The following is a 15,932-nucleotide window of genomic DNA, read 5'->3' as shown; positions in this document are numbered from 1 at the left end:
GTACAAAAGCTGCATTTAAGGGGCATCTAGACAAATATATGAATAGGGTGGGAATGGAAGGATATGGACTCCATAAGTGCATGCGGTTTTAGTTTAGGCAGGTACCATGGTCGGCGCAGGGTTGGAGGGCCAAAGAGCCTGTTCCTGTGCTATTTTGTTCTTTGTTCTAAGCCGCACCCATATGCTTATGCCTTTTATTCTTCACACCACAGCTCTCTCTGAGCACAATACAGTTGGAACTTAAACCAACCCCCATACATACAAACACTGTTGCCCAGCATGAAACTAACTTCTAACCTTCCAGGTACAGAAACATTCAATTAAAAACACTTAACACAATATCTTATTGATTGATTTATTTATTGCCACATGCACTGAAGTACAGCGAAAAGTATTTTTCTTATCTTTGCTGCCTCACGGCGCTGAGGTCCCAGGTTCGATCCCGGCTCTGGGTCACTGTCCTTGTGGCGTTTGTACATTCTCCCCGTGTTTGCATGGTAGGTGCAGTGTAGGTGGATTGGCGACACTAAATTGCCCCTTAATTGGAAAAAATGAATTGGGTACTCTAAATTTTTTTTAAAAAGTATTTTTCTGCGGAGAAGGGAACATACACAGTTCATATACAGTAGACAAAAGAATAATCGACAAAGTGCATTGACAAATAATGATTGGTTACAGATTCCTTATTTCTTATGGTCACCAATACAAATGATCAATCCCTTCAAAATGCCTTTCTTTTCCTAACATTATTCCAGTTCTTAATGGACACGAGCCTAAAGCAAAACATATTTTAATTTTGAATAGAGATCTCTGGCAGAGGTGTCATAACCTGTTTGTTATGAGAAAATGTTCTGCTTCAATTGTGGATGCTCATCTGAGTTTGTGGTTGGGGCAGAATGGTGGAGTTATTGTTTTGCATTTTGCCAAATAATCCCCAAACTGACCTCGAACTGCTTGAAGCTGAAACCAGGTGTTGGATATGGGACATTGTGCTATGGACATTTTCATCACCAAACCGCCGCCACGCTGAACATTTTCTTCAGGAGACGTTAAAAAATTGTCGTATGGGGCGGTACGTGGCACAATGGTTAGCATTGCTGCCTCCGGCGCTGAGGACCCGGGTTAGAATCCTGGCCCTGGGTCACTGTCCGTGTAGAGTTGCACATTCACCCCCTGTCTGCGTGTGTTTCACCCACACAACCCAAAGATGTGCAGGTTAGGTGGCTTGTTCACGCTAAATTGCCCCTTAATTGGGAAAAAAAAATAATTGGGTACTCTAAATTTTTTTAAAAAGTTGTCGTTCATGTCTTCCCCTTCCGATTATATTTGCACTTTACGTTTACTGATCATCAAATAGATCTCATTTGTTTTTTTCTGTTAGCATCCTGATTGTGTTGGACGGACCATCTCCCCCTTGCAAACTTAGATTCGAGTTACTATATTCAAAGGCTTAGCAAGAAGTGTTGCTTTGACTACTCACTAAAAGTTTGATTGTCCTTTAACAGGCTCCTGAATTGGAAAGAAATACTCCATTCACTCGGTGCTTTCCTTTTTCATCCTTTAAAAGGCATTTTGATAGCAAGAATATAGTCCATGGGATTAAAGGAACATCCGCAGTACAGATATAATCTTGGCTAAGGGGGGGGGGGGGGGGGGGGGGGGGGCAGCAGGCCCATGCTAAATTGCCCTTAGTTTTCAAAAAAATGGTTGGGGTTACGGAGATAGGTGTGGACTTAGGTAGGGTGCACTTTCCAAGGGCTGGTGCAGACTCGATGGGCCGAATGGCCTCCTTCTGCACTGTAAATTCTATGATCATAATGGTACATGGATATTTTGCAGGCTGGAGAGAGCTATACACTGGTGTGCCCCAGGGGCTAGTATTGGAACCAGTGCTCTTTTTGAGATTTGCTGGACAAACTGGGCATAAATGTGAAATCTTTGATGATGTGATACTCAATAATGTAGTTCAAATAAAAAGATAAATATCCTGTATTGTCACAAGTAGGCTGACATTAACACTGCAATGAAGTTACTATGAAAAGCCCCTAGTCGCCCTATTCCGGCGCCTGTTCGGATACATGGAGGGAGAATTCAGAATTCTCAGCTGGTACGGAAATTGAACCCGCGCTGCTGGCCTTGTTCTGCATCACAAACCAGCTGTCTGCACGTTCTGCACGTTCTCCCTGTGTCTGCGTGGGTTTCCTCCGGGTGCTCCAGTTTCCTCCCACAGTCCAAAGATGTGCGGGTTAGGTGGATTGGCCATGCTAAATTGCCCTTCGTGTCCAAAAAGGTTAAGTGGAGGTTACGGGGATAGGGTAGATACGTGGGCTTGAGAAGGGTGCTCCTTGTAAGGGCTGGTGCAGACTCGATGGACCGAATGGCCTCCTTCTGCACTGTAAATTCTATGTTCTATGCCAGATGAAATCTAACAGAATTCTGAAATGAAATAATTTGTTCGGAAGAATGAGAAGCTGGAATATAAGTGAATTGTACAATTTTGAGGGAGAAAAAGGAATGGAGAGACCTGTGAATGTACACAAATCTTTGGTCGTAGACCAAGTTGAGAAAGCCAAAAAAAAACATGGGATCCTTGGCTTTTTAAATACAGACATGAAGCACAAAACAAGGAAGTTAGGCTGAACCTTATCAACCACTGGTGAGGCCTCAGCTGGAGAATTATGTACAATTCTAAGCACTACACGTTGAAATAAATTGCCTCCCCTTGAGGAGGTTTCAGGGGAGGTTTATTGGAATCATAGCAGGGATGAGGGACCTCAGTTACATGGTGAGATGAGAGAATCTGGAGTTGTTCTTCTTGGAGCAACACAAGTTAAATGGAGATTTGATGAGGATATTCATGAGTTATTTAAGTGGCGTGTATGAGGAGAAATTGTTTTCAGTGGCAGAAGGGTTGGTAACCAGAAGGCACAGATTTAAGATAAATGTCGAAAGAACCAAAGGTGAAGCATTTTATTTTACACAGTGAGTTAACGTCCAAATATACTGCCTGAAAGCGAAGCAGATGCAATAGTAACTTTGAAAAAGGATTGTATTAATTTGAAGGGAAAAGATTTGCCAGGCTCTTGGGAAAGAGTGGTGAATAGAAAGGACACGAAGGGCTGAATGGCCACCGCCTATGTTGTAACATTGAGCAAATTTTCAGACACTTGTCCTAATGTGGCTTTTATTTAATAATGCTCTTATTGAGCATCCAAAGATGTTTTACCATATTAACGCAACTATATACTGTGGATTATTATTGCAGGGGTGGGTGCTGAGTTCAGTATTGTGGTCAGTGAACTATAATTTGCTACCTATTCCTACTGTAATGTGTTGGCCTGCGACTTTACATAACTGACAACCCCAAAATAATTAGATCCTATTAAATTACCTATTATTACTTCTAACCATCAGTCTTTGAAGCAATTCTGCCACAAGAATGAGTTCTGCATTTAGGATTTGTTACAGATCTGGGTCTCCTGCAGTTGACTCGCTGCCTAAGTGTGTATTTGAGGCAATAACATAGAGGATTCATAGAAGAGGATAGCTTTTAAAGTTTTATTTTGAGCTGTCTGTGAAAACAGAATGTATCAAAATGCTTACCGGTATGTCGAGGGGAGAGTTCATGTTGGTGACCAAAGAGTTGCAGAGCATTCTTTTGGGGTTTTAAACCCTTGATTGCTGATGTGGCTTGTTATCTTACCTTTCTTTCCCTTCCCAGATTCTGTTGATGGAGTGACTTCAAGCAACATGGTTAAAGCGTTGGAGCCTTCCGTTAACACTTTTAAGAGTGATTTATTTTCTCCTTCCACTACTACTGTTACTACGACGATGAAAACTGATGTTGCAGGATTTAAGCCAATTGATGTTTTGAACTTTTCATGTCCCTCAATTAACCAGCCACTTACAACTCCAATCAATAAGCTTGCCACCAAAGCCATCACCACCACCACTAACTCCTGCCAGATTTCTGCTCTGGTTAGTGCACAGGAAAGTAAAGTTAGCAAAGGACCTGAAATGAGTGTAGCTGCACATATTGGGAGTTCTGCACCTCCGAGCACAAGTTTTAGCCTGCCTAGCACAGTGACTGCGATGCCAGCAGCCATTGGTGCCCCAGCTCCTTCATCTGCCAGCACACCTGGGTTTAAACCAGTGTTTGGTCTGCCAGTGGCAAACCAGACCAGCATAGTCTTGCCGGCATTGAGCTTGGCAATGCCAGTTACTACACCCACAACCTTGGTGGCATCAATCACATCAAATCCCGCTACCTCAACGGTTGCATTCAAACCAGTGTTTGGGAACTCTCCGAAACAGACAACTTCAACCACCACGTCCGCACCATTCACGTTTGGTCAGTCAACTCAAGCTGCAGTTGGCATTGAAACTACTGTTCTCACAACTTCGTCAAAGTCAAGTTCAAATCTGTTCCCATTTGCAGCCTCCACTACATTGGCAAGTTCAAACATTGATTCAGAAGCCAAGAGCTCAAAAGCTCCATTTAGTTTTGGTTTAAATGTTGCTGTTTCTTCAAAACCGAGTACAGCACCTAATGCAAACAACAGCCTTTCAGCCCAGCAACTGTTTCAGTTTGGTTCAAACCCTTCAACAGCCACCACTGCTGCACCCAGTGCTGTGTTCCAATTTGGGAAGGGCCCTGCAGATATAGTTGCAACATCAGCTGGCCCACTAGCTGCCTTTGGACAGGCAACAGTGGTTACAAGCCAGGCAACAACGAGCATTGCATCATCTTCAAATTTATTTGGGAGTTTTGGCACTCCGGCATCAACACCGTCTACCACTTCAAGTGGCCAGCTTCCCCTCGCATTTGGAAACTCGACAAAAACCTCCCTGTTTGGTAATGCGACAAGCACGCCACCTTTCGGAGGTCCGACTACCCAGCTGAACTTTGGAGGTTCAGGCAGTAAATCAACATTTGGAACTAATGCTGTAGCAACGCAACAAACTCCAAGTAAAACTCCTGCCTTTGGCAATGCTGTTACTCCCTTCAACTTTGGGACTTCTACTGTCAAGTCAGCTTTTCCGAGCACCACTTCACAGTCTACGTTTGGAACCCCCAGCCAGCCAGTATTCGGAGGTGCTACGACTCAGACTGGATTTGGATCAACTTCTACGCAACAATCATTTGGCAGCACCTCTGGTGCTTTCTCATTTGGCACAACCATCTCTTCCACTACTGCTCCAATATTCAACGCTGCCAAGAGTTCAGGCGGTGGTACAACTGGGTCGATCTTTGGCTCTTCGCAGGTGGTTGGCTTTGGTTCATCAAACCAGCCAGTTGTAACAACCAGCGGTTTCACTATTGCTGCGCCAAATCAAAATATGGCTACAGCTGGCTTCTTCGGTTCAGGCCAGAGTGGATTTTGCTCTTCAAACCCTTCCGTCCCATTTGCCACTTCCACCTCGACGGCATCATCTCAAAATATGTTTGGTTCGCCATTGACTAACCAGGGCCAGCAGAACCAGAGCACTCCACAGTTCAACTTTGGAGCTACAAACACAGTTGAGAATAAACCTGCCTTTAGAGGTGAGTGAAGCTTTATTCCTAACCTTCTGGCATTTAAAAAGTTGTCCGGGTTTGCTGCACGCGTGTTTTTATTCTGGTCAGAAGTTAGTGTGGCCTGTGTTGTTTCTAGTTACTTGAATTCTGATATTACTTTGATAAGATTGGTGGAATTTGCAGCCGGGCTCTTCAAATTGGTTTATACCTCTCATCATAATGCTTTCTTACAATGGTCTGACTTAATTAAATTTAACTTGCCTTGCTGCATTGCTCTTTTGGTGTTTTGTGTTCCTTTATATGGGGGAGAACCTGTGCTAGGCTTTGGAAATTTCTTCTGCTTTTGGGCAGCACTGGTATAATGCCCTGGGTGGCACAGTGGTTAGCACTGCTGCCTCACAGAGCCAGGGACCTGGGTTTGATTCCGGCGTTGGGTGACTATGTGGAGTTTGCACTTTCTCCCCGTGTCTGCGCGGGTTTCCTCTGGGGACTCGTTTCCTTCCCCAGTCCATAGATATGCAGGTTGGGTGGCCATGATCAATGCATGGCATTACGGAGATAGGGAAGGGGGGGGAAGGGGGAGTGTTCTTTTATAGGGTCAGTGCAGACTTGATGGGCCGAATAGTCTCCTGCTCTGCAGGGTTTTTTGGATTCATTACCATTGTTGGCATGATGCAGATTAATGTTAGCCACATGACAGAGTCTGAGACCAGAAATCTCATTTCACCAGTGAGAATTTCTCATTCTTTGCATTGTGTGTTTTGATGTCTAGTGTGTTCACAATAGAAACTAGATTGATGATGTCTTCATGGCAGACTTACAGTACTTTTGCAAGTTTTCTGCCATTTCTTTTTGTAAAGGTATTGGATTCTTCTGTTGTGTGACTCCATAGCAATTGCTATGTGTTCAAAATGTCCTCGAGTGAATCCAAGGATTTTTGAAATATAGTCATTGTCATTATGCAAGCAAATCTGGCAGCCAACTTGTGCATAAGAAGATTCCACAAAAACAAAGAGTTGAATAACCAGTTAATTTGATTTTGTACTGTTCATAAGATGGTTGTTGGCCAGGGCGACAGGTGCATTCTTTGCTCCTCTTTGAAATATTGCCAGAGCATCTCGCTTGTCTGTCTGAATGAGTAGATTGAGCCTCAGTATGCCTGAGCTGTGGTACCCATACCCCCTCCCCTTATCCAGTGTTCATGTAAGGCACACAAGGGCGGCAGCTGCATAATGATTGATTGAATTTTGGGGTGTAAGCTGTGTGACTATATCCTTGCTGTAATTAATATAATAAGGGGTCCTTGGATGCATATCTGTTGCTGTAATTTTCATATTACTTGTTTTGATCTTTAAGAATTTGCCAGCTGGCAAGCAGCAGCTCAAATGATCCTGTTGGGTTTATTTAAACCTGTATGATTTTTGACCCTTTCAGCCATCAACAATTAAAAGCATATTTTATGACTTTTCCCAGAATTAATGTGAGCATGATTTCTTCTAACTTGTTCTCATGCTGTTTTGGCTGTACAGTTCAGAATTCATTTGTTCTATTTCAATGCTACTGTTTAGTGGTATTTTTCAACTTTATCCGTGGCTATTTCAACACTATTGATGGAGTCGACGTTACACACTTCTTCATGCAGTGCTTTTTACTCATTGACGAATTTAATCAGGACGGCATGCAGCGCAGCAGATAGCACTGAGGACCCAGATTCGAATCCCGGTCCTGGGTCACTGTCCGTGTGGAGTTTGCACATTCTCCCCGTGTCTGCGTGGGTTTCACCCCCACAACCCAAAGATGTGCAGGTTAGGTGGAGTGGCGACGCTAAATTACCCCTTAATTTGGGGGGGGGGGGGAATAATTGTTTACTCTTATTTATTTTTTAAAAGTCAATGAATTTAATCGTCCTTTTCTTTCAACCCGTTACATCCTTTTGTCTAATTTTGCATTTCCCAAACCATCTCCTCAGAATTGTCCATCCACTTAATTTTTATATCACCCACAATAGTAACTAAAATGCATCCCTGCCATGACTCCTGAAACAATTAACTGTGGTCTTTCCCTCTTTAACCTATTTCTTTTTTTTAATAAATTTAGATTACCCAATTATTTTTTCCAATTAAGGGGCAATTTAGCGTGGCCAATCTACCTACTCTGCACATTTTTGGGTTGTGGGGGCGAAGCCCACGCAGACACGGGGAGAATGTGCAAACTCCACACGGACAGTGACCCAGAGCCGGGATCGAACCTGGGACCTCAGCGCCGTGAGGCGGTTGTGCTAACCACTGGGCCACCGTGCTGCCCTTTAACCTATTTCTTATTCATTCACAGTTTATTCAGTCCTTTCACTTTGAGCTTAATCAGTAGCTAATTGGGTGGAACATTGTAAAATGAATTTTTAAAATCCAGGTACACTCAGGATTTCCTCAGTTCATGTGAGAGGTCCCTGACTCAAAAGGTCATGGACATTGGTCAGACATGATCGTTGTCATGCAAACTGATGTTGGATCTTGTTAACTCTTATTGCACAAATCATCAAATTTACCCCTGATAGATTTAATTCCAGTGAATAAGTGTCCTTTTCACTGCATTAGAAGATAAATCTTTGTATAATTGTGTTTCTTCACGTTCCTCTTCTGAGGATGCTGACTCCCATTGAAGCACAATTCCCTCGGCATTTTGTCTTCATGACTGTTCTTTGTGTGAGAAGAATAGCGATGGTCTTCGCAGAGATCTCTTTCTAAAAGCTCTACCAATATCCTCCAGTCGATTGTCAGTTGTTGCAATTCTTAATGAAAGAGCTAAAAAGATTCACGACTGGGTACCTCATCACCCCTTAGGTTCAATTGCAGACGGCATGACAGCCCATCCCGTTGTTGATCAATATCCAGTAAGGAGTTAAAAGCAAATTACTGCGGATACTGGAATCTGGGGGGGGGAAAAACAGGAACAAAAAATATTGGACTATCAGCAGGTCTGACCGTATTTGTGGAGAGAGAAGGGAGCTAACGTTTCAAGTGTGGATGACTTTGTCAAAGTAAGGAGTACTGGACAGTTATAAGCTAAAACCCTGGCTGATTTTCTTCACGTGGGCCACAGATTTTCAGACGTTACAGGGAAGGGGACAGGGAAATGGCATTAGACTTGATAAGCCAAATGGAAGTGTTCTAATCGGCATGCAGGCTCAAACTGCTTTATTCTGCACTGTGATTTCTGATTCTGAGTTTAGATTCATGCAGCCGAGAGTTCGTTCCTGCTAATTGCCATTGTGTGGGAGCAGTACTGATACGCTACAATATCAAAATGAAAAGCAGTGTTCATAGTCCAGAAGCTACATGGTAGAGTTAATATAATTTGTAATTTATTGCTTTAACGATTGGATAAAGTTGAAAAATCCCTGTTTGAACGATTGAAATTTTCCCATTTAAAATCTGACCTTGGCCAGTGGAGAAGATATAAACATAATTGAGTTTATTTGGTACGTGTTTGCTCAATCAATTATTGTACGTATGGGAAAAGTGATGGTTAGAGGTCTTAAAATGGCAATGTGGAATTTGCTTAATTACTACAGAACGAGAGCGTAAATTAATAAAATTGCAGTGGTTTGACTTATTATGAATCAACTTATTGATATTTACGTTGTCAATGGCGTGGTTTAAGGGATTGAACTCAGGGATTTTATCCAAAGGGGAAAGCAATTTGTAAAGAACATAGCTAAAGCTGACCCCATCCTCCTGTAATATCCAAATATATTTTCCAGCCAGAGTTAGTCAAAGCATTCATGAATCATTGCAGATTATGGAAGTTCTTGTATTGCTCTCCAGCGATTATTGGTTCCAGCTCCTGTGGAAAAAGCTGAATCACTAGACAAATCTTCAAAAATGTGTTGAGGCCAGTGAGAGTCTACCTTAAATGATGTGAATGCAGTGTTTGTAAGTGCATTATTTTGTTTTAAGCAAACTTTAATGATTAATTGTTGCTGGTGACAGTCACCTTTTTTTTCCACTAGGGTTCAACTTTGGAACTCCCAGTTTGAACTTTGGGACTGGTAAGTTAATGCAATGCTGCAGTGTTCTGTAAGCTTTGGCTGCTCACTGCTGGCTACTTTCTACCAGTAGCAAAGGAGACACATTAAAATGAAAACTCTCTGCTTTGGAAGATCATTTTGACTTGATTCTGTTGCCTCTGCTCTCTGCTCCAGCGAGACTAGCTGCTTAATGGAAATGGCACAGCTCTTTGTGGAGACAATGCAGTTGTTAATAACCATAGCTGCTGCTGCAGTAAGTTACCTTTCACTTAACCTGGGCAGCAGAAAATGGGAGTAATCTATATACGTAACAAAGAATTGATTTTGATATGGGGAAAAAACTATATTCTTCTTTTATGGCACTGCATCAATCGTGAGAAACGTACCCTAAAATGATCAGAGTAATTGTTGACAATTGCAATAGAGTTGTATTCTTTCTCTTTACTCTGACACTGTCAATAGTAGCTTCCTTTTAGGTAGGTGGTAATGTGTGCCCAAATATTCCATGTAAAACAGGTACCGTAAGAAATTGGAGCATACATTGTTTTTGTTGCTTGATCGGCAAGGCAACTCCAGTTATATACTATTACAACCTCACAGGGACTGACAACTATTAAAAGAAAGGAATCCCTACAAAACCAATCCATCTGATTCAAGCATTCATTTGCAAAGGATGTTTCAAACAAAGAACTCAGTTCAAGTAGTCGATGCAAAGGGGGCAGCACGGTGGCTCAGTGGATAGCACTGCTGCCTCACGGCGCCGAGGTCCCAGGTTCGATCCTGGCTCTGGGTCACTATCCGTGTGGAGTTTGCACATTCTCCCCATGTTTGCATGGGTTTCGCCCCCACAACCCAAAGTTGTGCAGGCTAGGTGGATTGGCTATGCTAAATTGCCCCTTAATTGGAAGAAATGAATTGGGTACTCTAAATTTTTTTTAAAGTAGTCAATGCCAAAGGTACGCCTAATGTAGTTGCAAGTACTCTCATTTTTCCATGCATTGCTGCAGTCTCGCAATCTTTCTAACTCTGCATCAGCTACATAGGATCTCTCAATTCCCATTCAATCATTTCAGCCCTCAAGTTGCATTCACCCGCAACTGCATACCATCTGAAATCTTCGGAGACAGTTAACATTGACAAAGTACATGTCAATGAACCATTTCACTCAGGCCAAGGCATTCCTGATGGCACAGAAGTTGTGGACACTCCTTTCTCCAGTGCCTCGAAATGAACTAGTCAGCTCTGGTGGCATTGAATAGTAACACTGGAGTCTTGTTCAATCCAGACAGTCCCCCTTCCGATCTTCGGCCTGCTGCTCTTTCGAACTGTATAACAAACTCAGTAACTTAGTGTGTGCTCTCTTCTCCGAGACCTGCTTCAACACCAGCATCTTTTACTGCCAAATAGAACTGCCAAAAAATGGGTCAATTCGGAGAGAACCGATCTTGTTTTCTCTCTTTTTATATACATTCTTGGCGGATTCAGAACTGCCGATCGGAGAAAATACTGGCTGCCTCACTGCAATTAGCTTTTTATTATCCTTTGTTTCTTAGTTTTTTTTATCCGCGTGGCAACCTTGGATCATTTAAGGTTCCAAGAAAGGCCCATGATGCCGACATCCGGAAACTAACCCTCTTTCAGAATACTCTGCAGCCCACTTTGGTCTAAATACAATAGTCTCTTCACAGCATGTACTGTTAGGCTAAAAGTTTCCTTCTTGGTGGGGTGATGGACTCGGTTCTTATTTTTTAATTAATCAGGATGCCTGAAAATCAAGAATGGTGATGCAGGCTACAACATAAGGCAGTATCTGAGCAAGTAGAGCTTCCATGGTTCTCAAGCAAAATTGAGGGCAATAAGAGAACACGCCAGTGGCTAAACTACGTAAACACAGGAAGCTGTTTATAATTGTAGATGGTCAGGTCATTGCTGATGGAGTTCCTGAACCTGATCATCCTAGATGTGCTTCATGAATCATCCTTGGAATAAGGTCCTGACTGTGGAAGATCATGGATGTGATTCAGCCAGATTTCTATGCTGAATTACAAAGCAGCCCGTACCTGGCTGCAGGAGGTCTTGGGAAACATCTCATTTTAGGTTGACATGTGACAAATAATATTAATCCACGTGTTTCAGACTGTGATTATCTCTTACAAGAAAAGATCTTGCCACTTCTGTTGCCGAGTCCCCCGCCATTAATTTAAAGGGGGCCCCATTGACCAGCAGCGTAACTGAACAAGCCATATGCTGACACGAGCAGGTCAGGCTGGGTACTCTGGAGAAGTGTCTTGTTTCTGGTGCCTCAATGCCTCTTGACTATAAAGATCAATTGAGCATTGCAATGGAATACTCAGCGCTGGTCTGCTTGAAGAACAGTTCAACACTATCTGGGACTCAGCAGGTTACTTGTTCCGTGTTTGTGTCACTTATCTCCACCAGCTGAAGGGCATATGGGTGCATTTAGCAACTCACCAATTTTAACTTCAGGCGCACCTCGCTACCCATGATGCCTACCAGCAAGAAGAGAAGCAGTAGCAAAGCAGTACCACCATCTCTCAGTCACGCTCTTCTTCCTTTGTCATCACTTGGGCAAAATCTTGGAATTACCTGACTATCCATTGTGAAAGTCTTACCACAGTACCATCTCGGACAACTGGGGATGAGCAATAAATGCAGTGTTGCCCTCATCCTGAGAGTGACTTTTTGGTTTAAAAATGTACTGTACTTTTTGAATGGTCTCCTTCCAAAATATTCTCTTAAATGTTACTGCTTTTTCCAAGCAGGCACTTCCCACAGTTCTAACTCGACATCTGACAAATCATTACTGAACAGCCCAGTTTTAAATTTTTATTGTTCTTTCGACCATCTGCGCTTTCAGGATTCGAAGGCAGTGGGTGTGAGCATGGTGAAACTTTTAAGCCCTTTTCAAGAATATATTTAGCATTGTATTGCTGGTATGTTAAAATTGGGCTGAAACCGGTACAGACCAGTTATTTGCTGTTACTTCACTACATGCAACTCTACTACCGTCTCCAGTGGTCAACCTCGAAACACAGGTACAATTTACAATGCTCTATCTGCTCACAACTAAAGTTTGCGAGTGCAAAATAGAGCTTTTGGGTTTTTTAAGCACATATGGAGGCCAAGTCGCCTGTTGTGTTTTCAGGAGAAATCCAAAACAGTTGGCCCTCAAATGTGATTTGAAATGATGCCTTTGTTCTTTGTACAGTCAGGGCGACACGGTGACGCAGTGATTAGCACTACTGCTTCACAGTGCCAGGGTTCAATTCTGGCCTGGGGTGACTGTGTGGGGTTTGCACGTTCTCACTGTGTCTGCGTGAGTTTCCTCTGGGTACTCCGGTTTCCTCCCACAGTCCAAAGATATGTAGGTTAGGTGGATTTAGTGGGGTTATGGGAATAGGATGGGGAATGGGCTTCGGTGACCCTCCTTCTGCACTGTAGGGGTTCTATGCAGCAGGGTACTAAATGAGGAAATTCCATCTTTCTAGTGCTGTAAACTGATCAAAAAAACAAATCGGTTGAAATATATTTGTTTGTACAACCCAAGTATAGGTAGCTGTTGTTAGAAAACATTGAGCTATATTTTTTTAAAAGATTTTAAGATGAAGCAAGTTTCCAGCACCAACAGACTGATTAACATTGGTTCCACACAATCTCTGGAATTTTGTGCATGCATGGAATACAATCCGCAATGCCTGGGAAGTGCAAATTGTTAAGATTGAGCAGTGCAAGCAGGTCATGAACAGTGTGAACAGTTGGCAGTTACCACATAGTACATATCAATATGTGAGGTGAAAAATCGGGGCATCGCTCCTGAAATTCTCCCTCATCACAACAGCTGAAGATATATTTATATGAATAATAGACATGGCTGGGATATCTCTTACAGTTGAATAGCCCACTGATGCTCAATCATGAAGAATGGCCACTTGATGAAGTACTAGAACGTCCGCATGGCTATGCAAATACACCCAGCAGGGGTCAGCTTCTCAAAATGGGAGAAACGGTTTTTGTAAAAACAAGGTTAAACATTGTCCTTTCAGAAATGGTTTATTAGGATAAAGCATTTGTGATAAATTGGCCATTTTAGCTTGTTTTTTGGAGATATTGCATCTGGCGTGCTTCATTCTGTGAATGCAGTTTTGTATTTGTCCCTTACTGCTTTAGACTGCAGTGCAGGAATTTCCTCCCTAAAACTGTCTACCTTTCAGCTTCCTTCTCTTTGCTCCTTTTAAGATTCTCCTTAAAACTTCTATCTCTTTGACCAAGCTTTTGGTCATCTGAGCTGTCTATGTGGCTAGGTGTCATGGTTTGCTGAATAATGTTTCTGGAGCGCCTTGGGATCTTTTATGTTAAAGGTGCTGTAAAAACACAAACAGAAAATGCTGCACAATCTGAGGTCTGATAGCATGGTGGCTCAGTGGTTAGCACTGCTGCCTCATGGTGCCAAGGACCCGGGTTCGATCCCAGCCCCGGGTCACTGTCTATGTGGAGTTTGCACATTCTCCCTGTGTCTGCATGGGTCCCATCCTCACAACCCAAAGATGTGCAGGGTAGGTGGATTGTCCATGCTAAATTGCCCCTTAATTTGAAAAATAGATTTCGGTACTCAGTTTATTTTTAAAAAAATCTCAGGTCTGACAGCATCTGTGGAGAGAGAATGAGGCTAATTTTTCACATCTGGATGACTCTTTGTCCGAGCTATAGGTAACTGGAAATAGGATCAGGTTTATACTGTTGTGCGGGAAGGGTTGGGAGGGGTGCATGGTACAGGATAGAGAGCCAGTGATAGGTAGAGATTGAGAAAGATGCTGTGAATAAAAAGACAAAAGGGAATGTAAATGGTGGTGATAGTGACTAAGAAGAGTGCTGGTAGTAGCAGATTATGAGATCAGAATGTGTTAATGGCAGAACAGGGGTAAGCAGTGTGTCAAAGAACAACTAGGTGCAGGGAATAATCTTTATTGTCACAAGTAGACTTACATTAACATTGCAATGACGTTACTGTGAAAAGCCCCTAGTTGCCACATTCCACCGCCTGTTCAGGTACACAGAGGGAGAATTCAGAATGTCCAAATAATCTAACAGCACGTCTTTCGGGACTTGTGGGAGGAAACCGGAGCACTGGGAGTCCGTGCACAACAGCTTAAATTTGTAAAGCACTTTTAAAGTAGTTCACAGGAGTATCATCAAACAAAATTTGCCACCGAGCCATATAAGTAAATAGAGAGAAGTTTTTAGGAAGCTCTTAAAGGAGAAAAGCAAGATGGAGAAGCAGAAAGGTTTAGTGAGGGAATCCCAGAACTATAAGACCTGGGCAGCTTAAGACATAGCCATCAACGATGTGGTCATTAAAGTCAGATGTGCAGGGTACCAGGATTGGAGGAATGCAAATACCTTGATAGGATTGGAGGAGATCACAAAGATGGGAGGGAGAAGGTCCGAGAGGGATTTGAAAACAAATATTAAAATTCTAAAATTGAGGCATTGATTAACTGGGAGACACTAGCTTAGCAAGGGCTGAACTGCACATGGAGCACAATAGAATACAGGGGGCTTCAACAGAAGATAAATTGAGGTGGGGCCATGTTAGACAATGTTATACAAATAGAGTCTTGTTGTTGCAGGTGTGTGGCTGAAAGCTCATCTTGGAGGTCAAATAGGCCACCATGTGCGCAAGCAGTCTGGTTTGTACTTGGGTGGTTAAGTCAGGCAGGGATCAAAAACAATGGCTTCAGTCTTTCACCTGAATTCTCACTCAATTGTCTCTGAGGGTGAACGAGGATTCATTGAGACCATGTTCATATTGGAGCCCAGGTTGAGGGAAACGGTCTGAATATTGGAAATACTGGGTGCGACCTACCAACCACGGCTTGTGCCTCAATGGGAGTGCGACGTGGCTTGTAGATCCTGGGTGAAGCTTCCCGACAGCCACGACGCCTCGCGGGATCTACTCAGGTCCCACGAGGCATCAGGAACCCACCTACAATGGGTGGGACCAAGCCACACACGCGTAAGTGGGCCTTAAACCTCCTTAAGGCCTACTTACCCACTATGTACTGGCCTCCCCAGAGAGACCGCAGCCGGGCACCATTTGGTCCTGGTCCACACAAAAGTGGACCAGGTGGGAACGGCACCCGGGGGTATCCCAAACCATCAGAGGCCCCTGGGTGGTCAGGGATATTGTAGGGTGCCCTCTGGCCCTTCCCCTGGAATGTGAGCACCATGGCACGGTCACCGTGGCACTGATAAGGTTTGGGGGAGGGGTGACATTGCCCATGGCTGGGGGACTCACAAGCTCACTTCGAGATCGGGGCACCTTTTCCAAGTGGCAGCTCGATCTCTCCAGGGCCCAAAAAAGTGACT

The 15,932-nt window shown here is 43.3% G+C and overlaps 1 protein-coding gene across 5 annotated transcripts in view; it reads left to right on the top strand.

Annotated features, from left to right (window-relative positions):
- pom121 (POM121 transmembrane nucleoporin) overlaps window positions 1-15,932 on the top strand; it is a 98,568-nt gene that overhangs the window by 72,913 nt on the left and 9,723 nt on the right. For 3 of the 5 annotated variants that reach the window (XM_038813797.1, XM_038813796.1, XM_038813800.1), the window contains 2 exons: window positions 3,722-5,545; window positions 9,528-9,566. In XM_038813797.1, the coding sequence (XP_038669725.1) occupies window positions 3,722-5,545; window positions 9,528-9,566 (1,863 nt within the window). The remainder of the gene's footprint in view (window positions 1-3,721; window positions 5,546-9,527; window positions 9,567-15,932) is intronic. The other 2 variants (XM_038813799.1, XM_038813798.1) reach the window with 1 other exon arrangement.

This window comes from Scyliorhinus canicula, chromosome 12 (assembly GCF_902713615.1).
Source record: "Scyliorhinus canicula chromosome 12, sScyCan1.1, whole genome shotgun sequence".
Classification (NCBI taxonomy): domain Eukaryota; kingdom Metazoa; phylum Chordata; class Chondrichthyes; order Carcharhiniformes; family Scyliorhinidae; genus Scyliorhinus; species Scyliorhinus canicula.
This window is presented reverse-complemented; position numbering and strand designations above follow the sequence as displayed.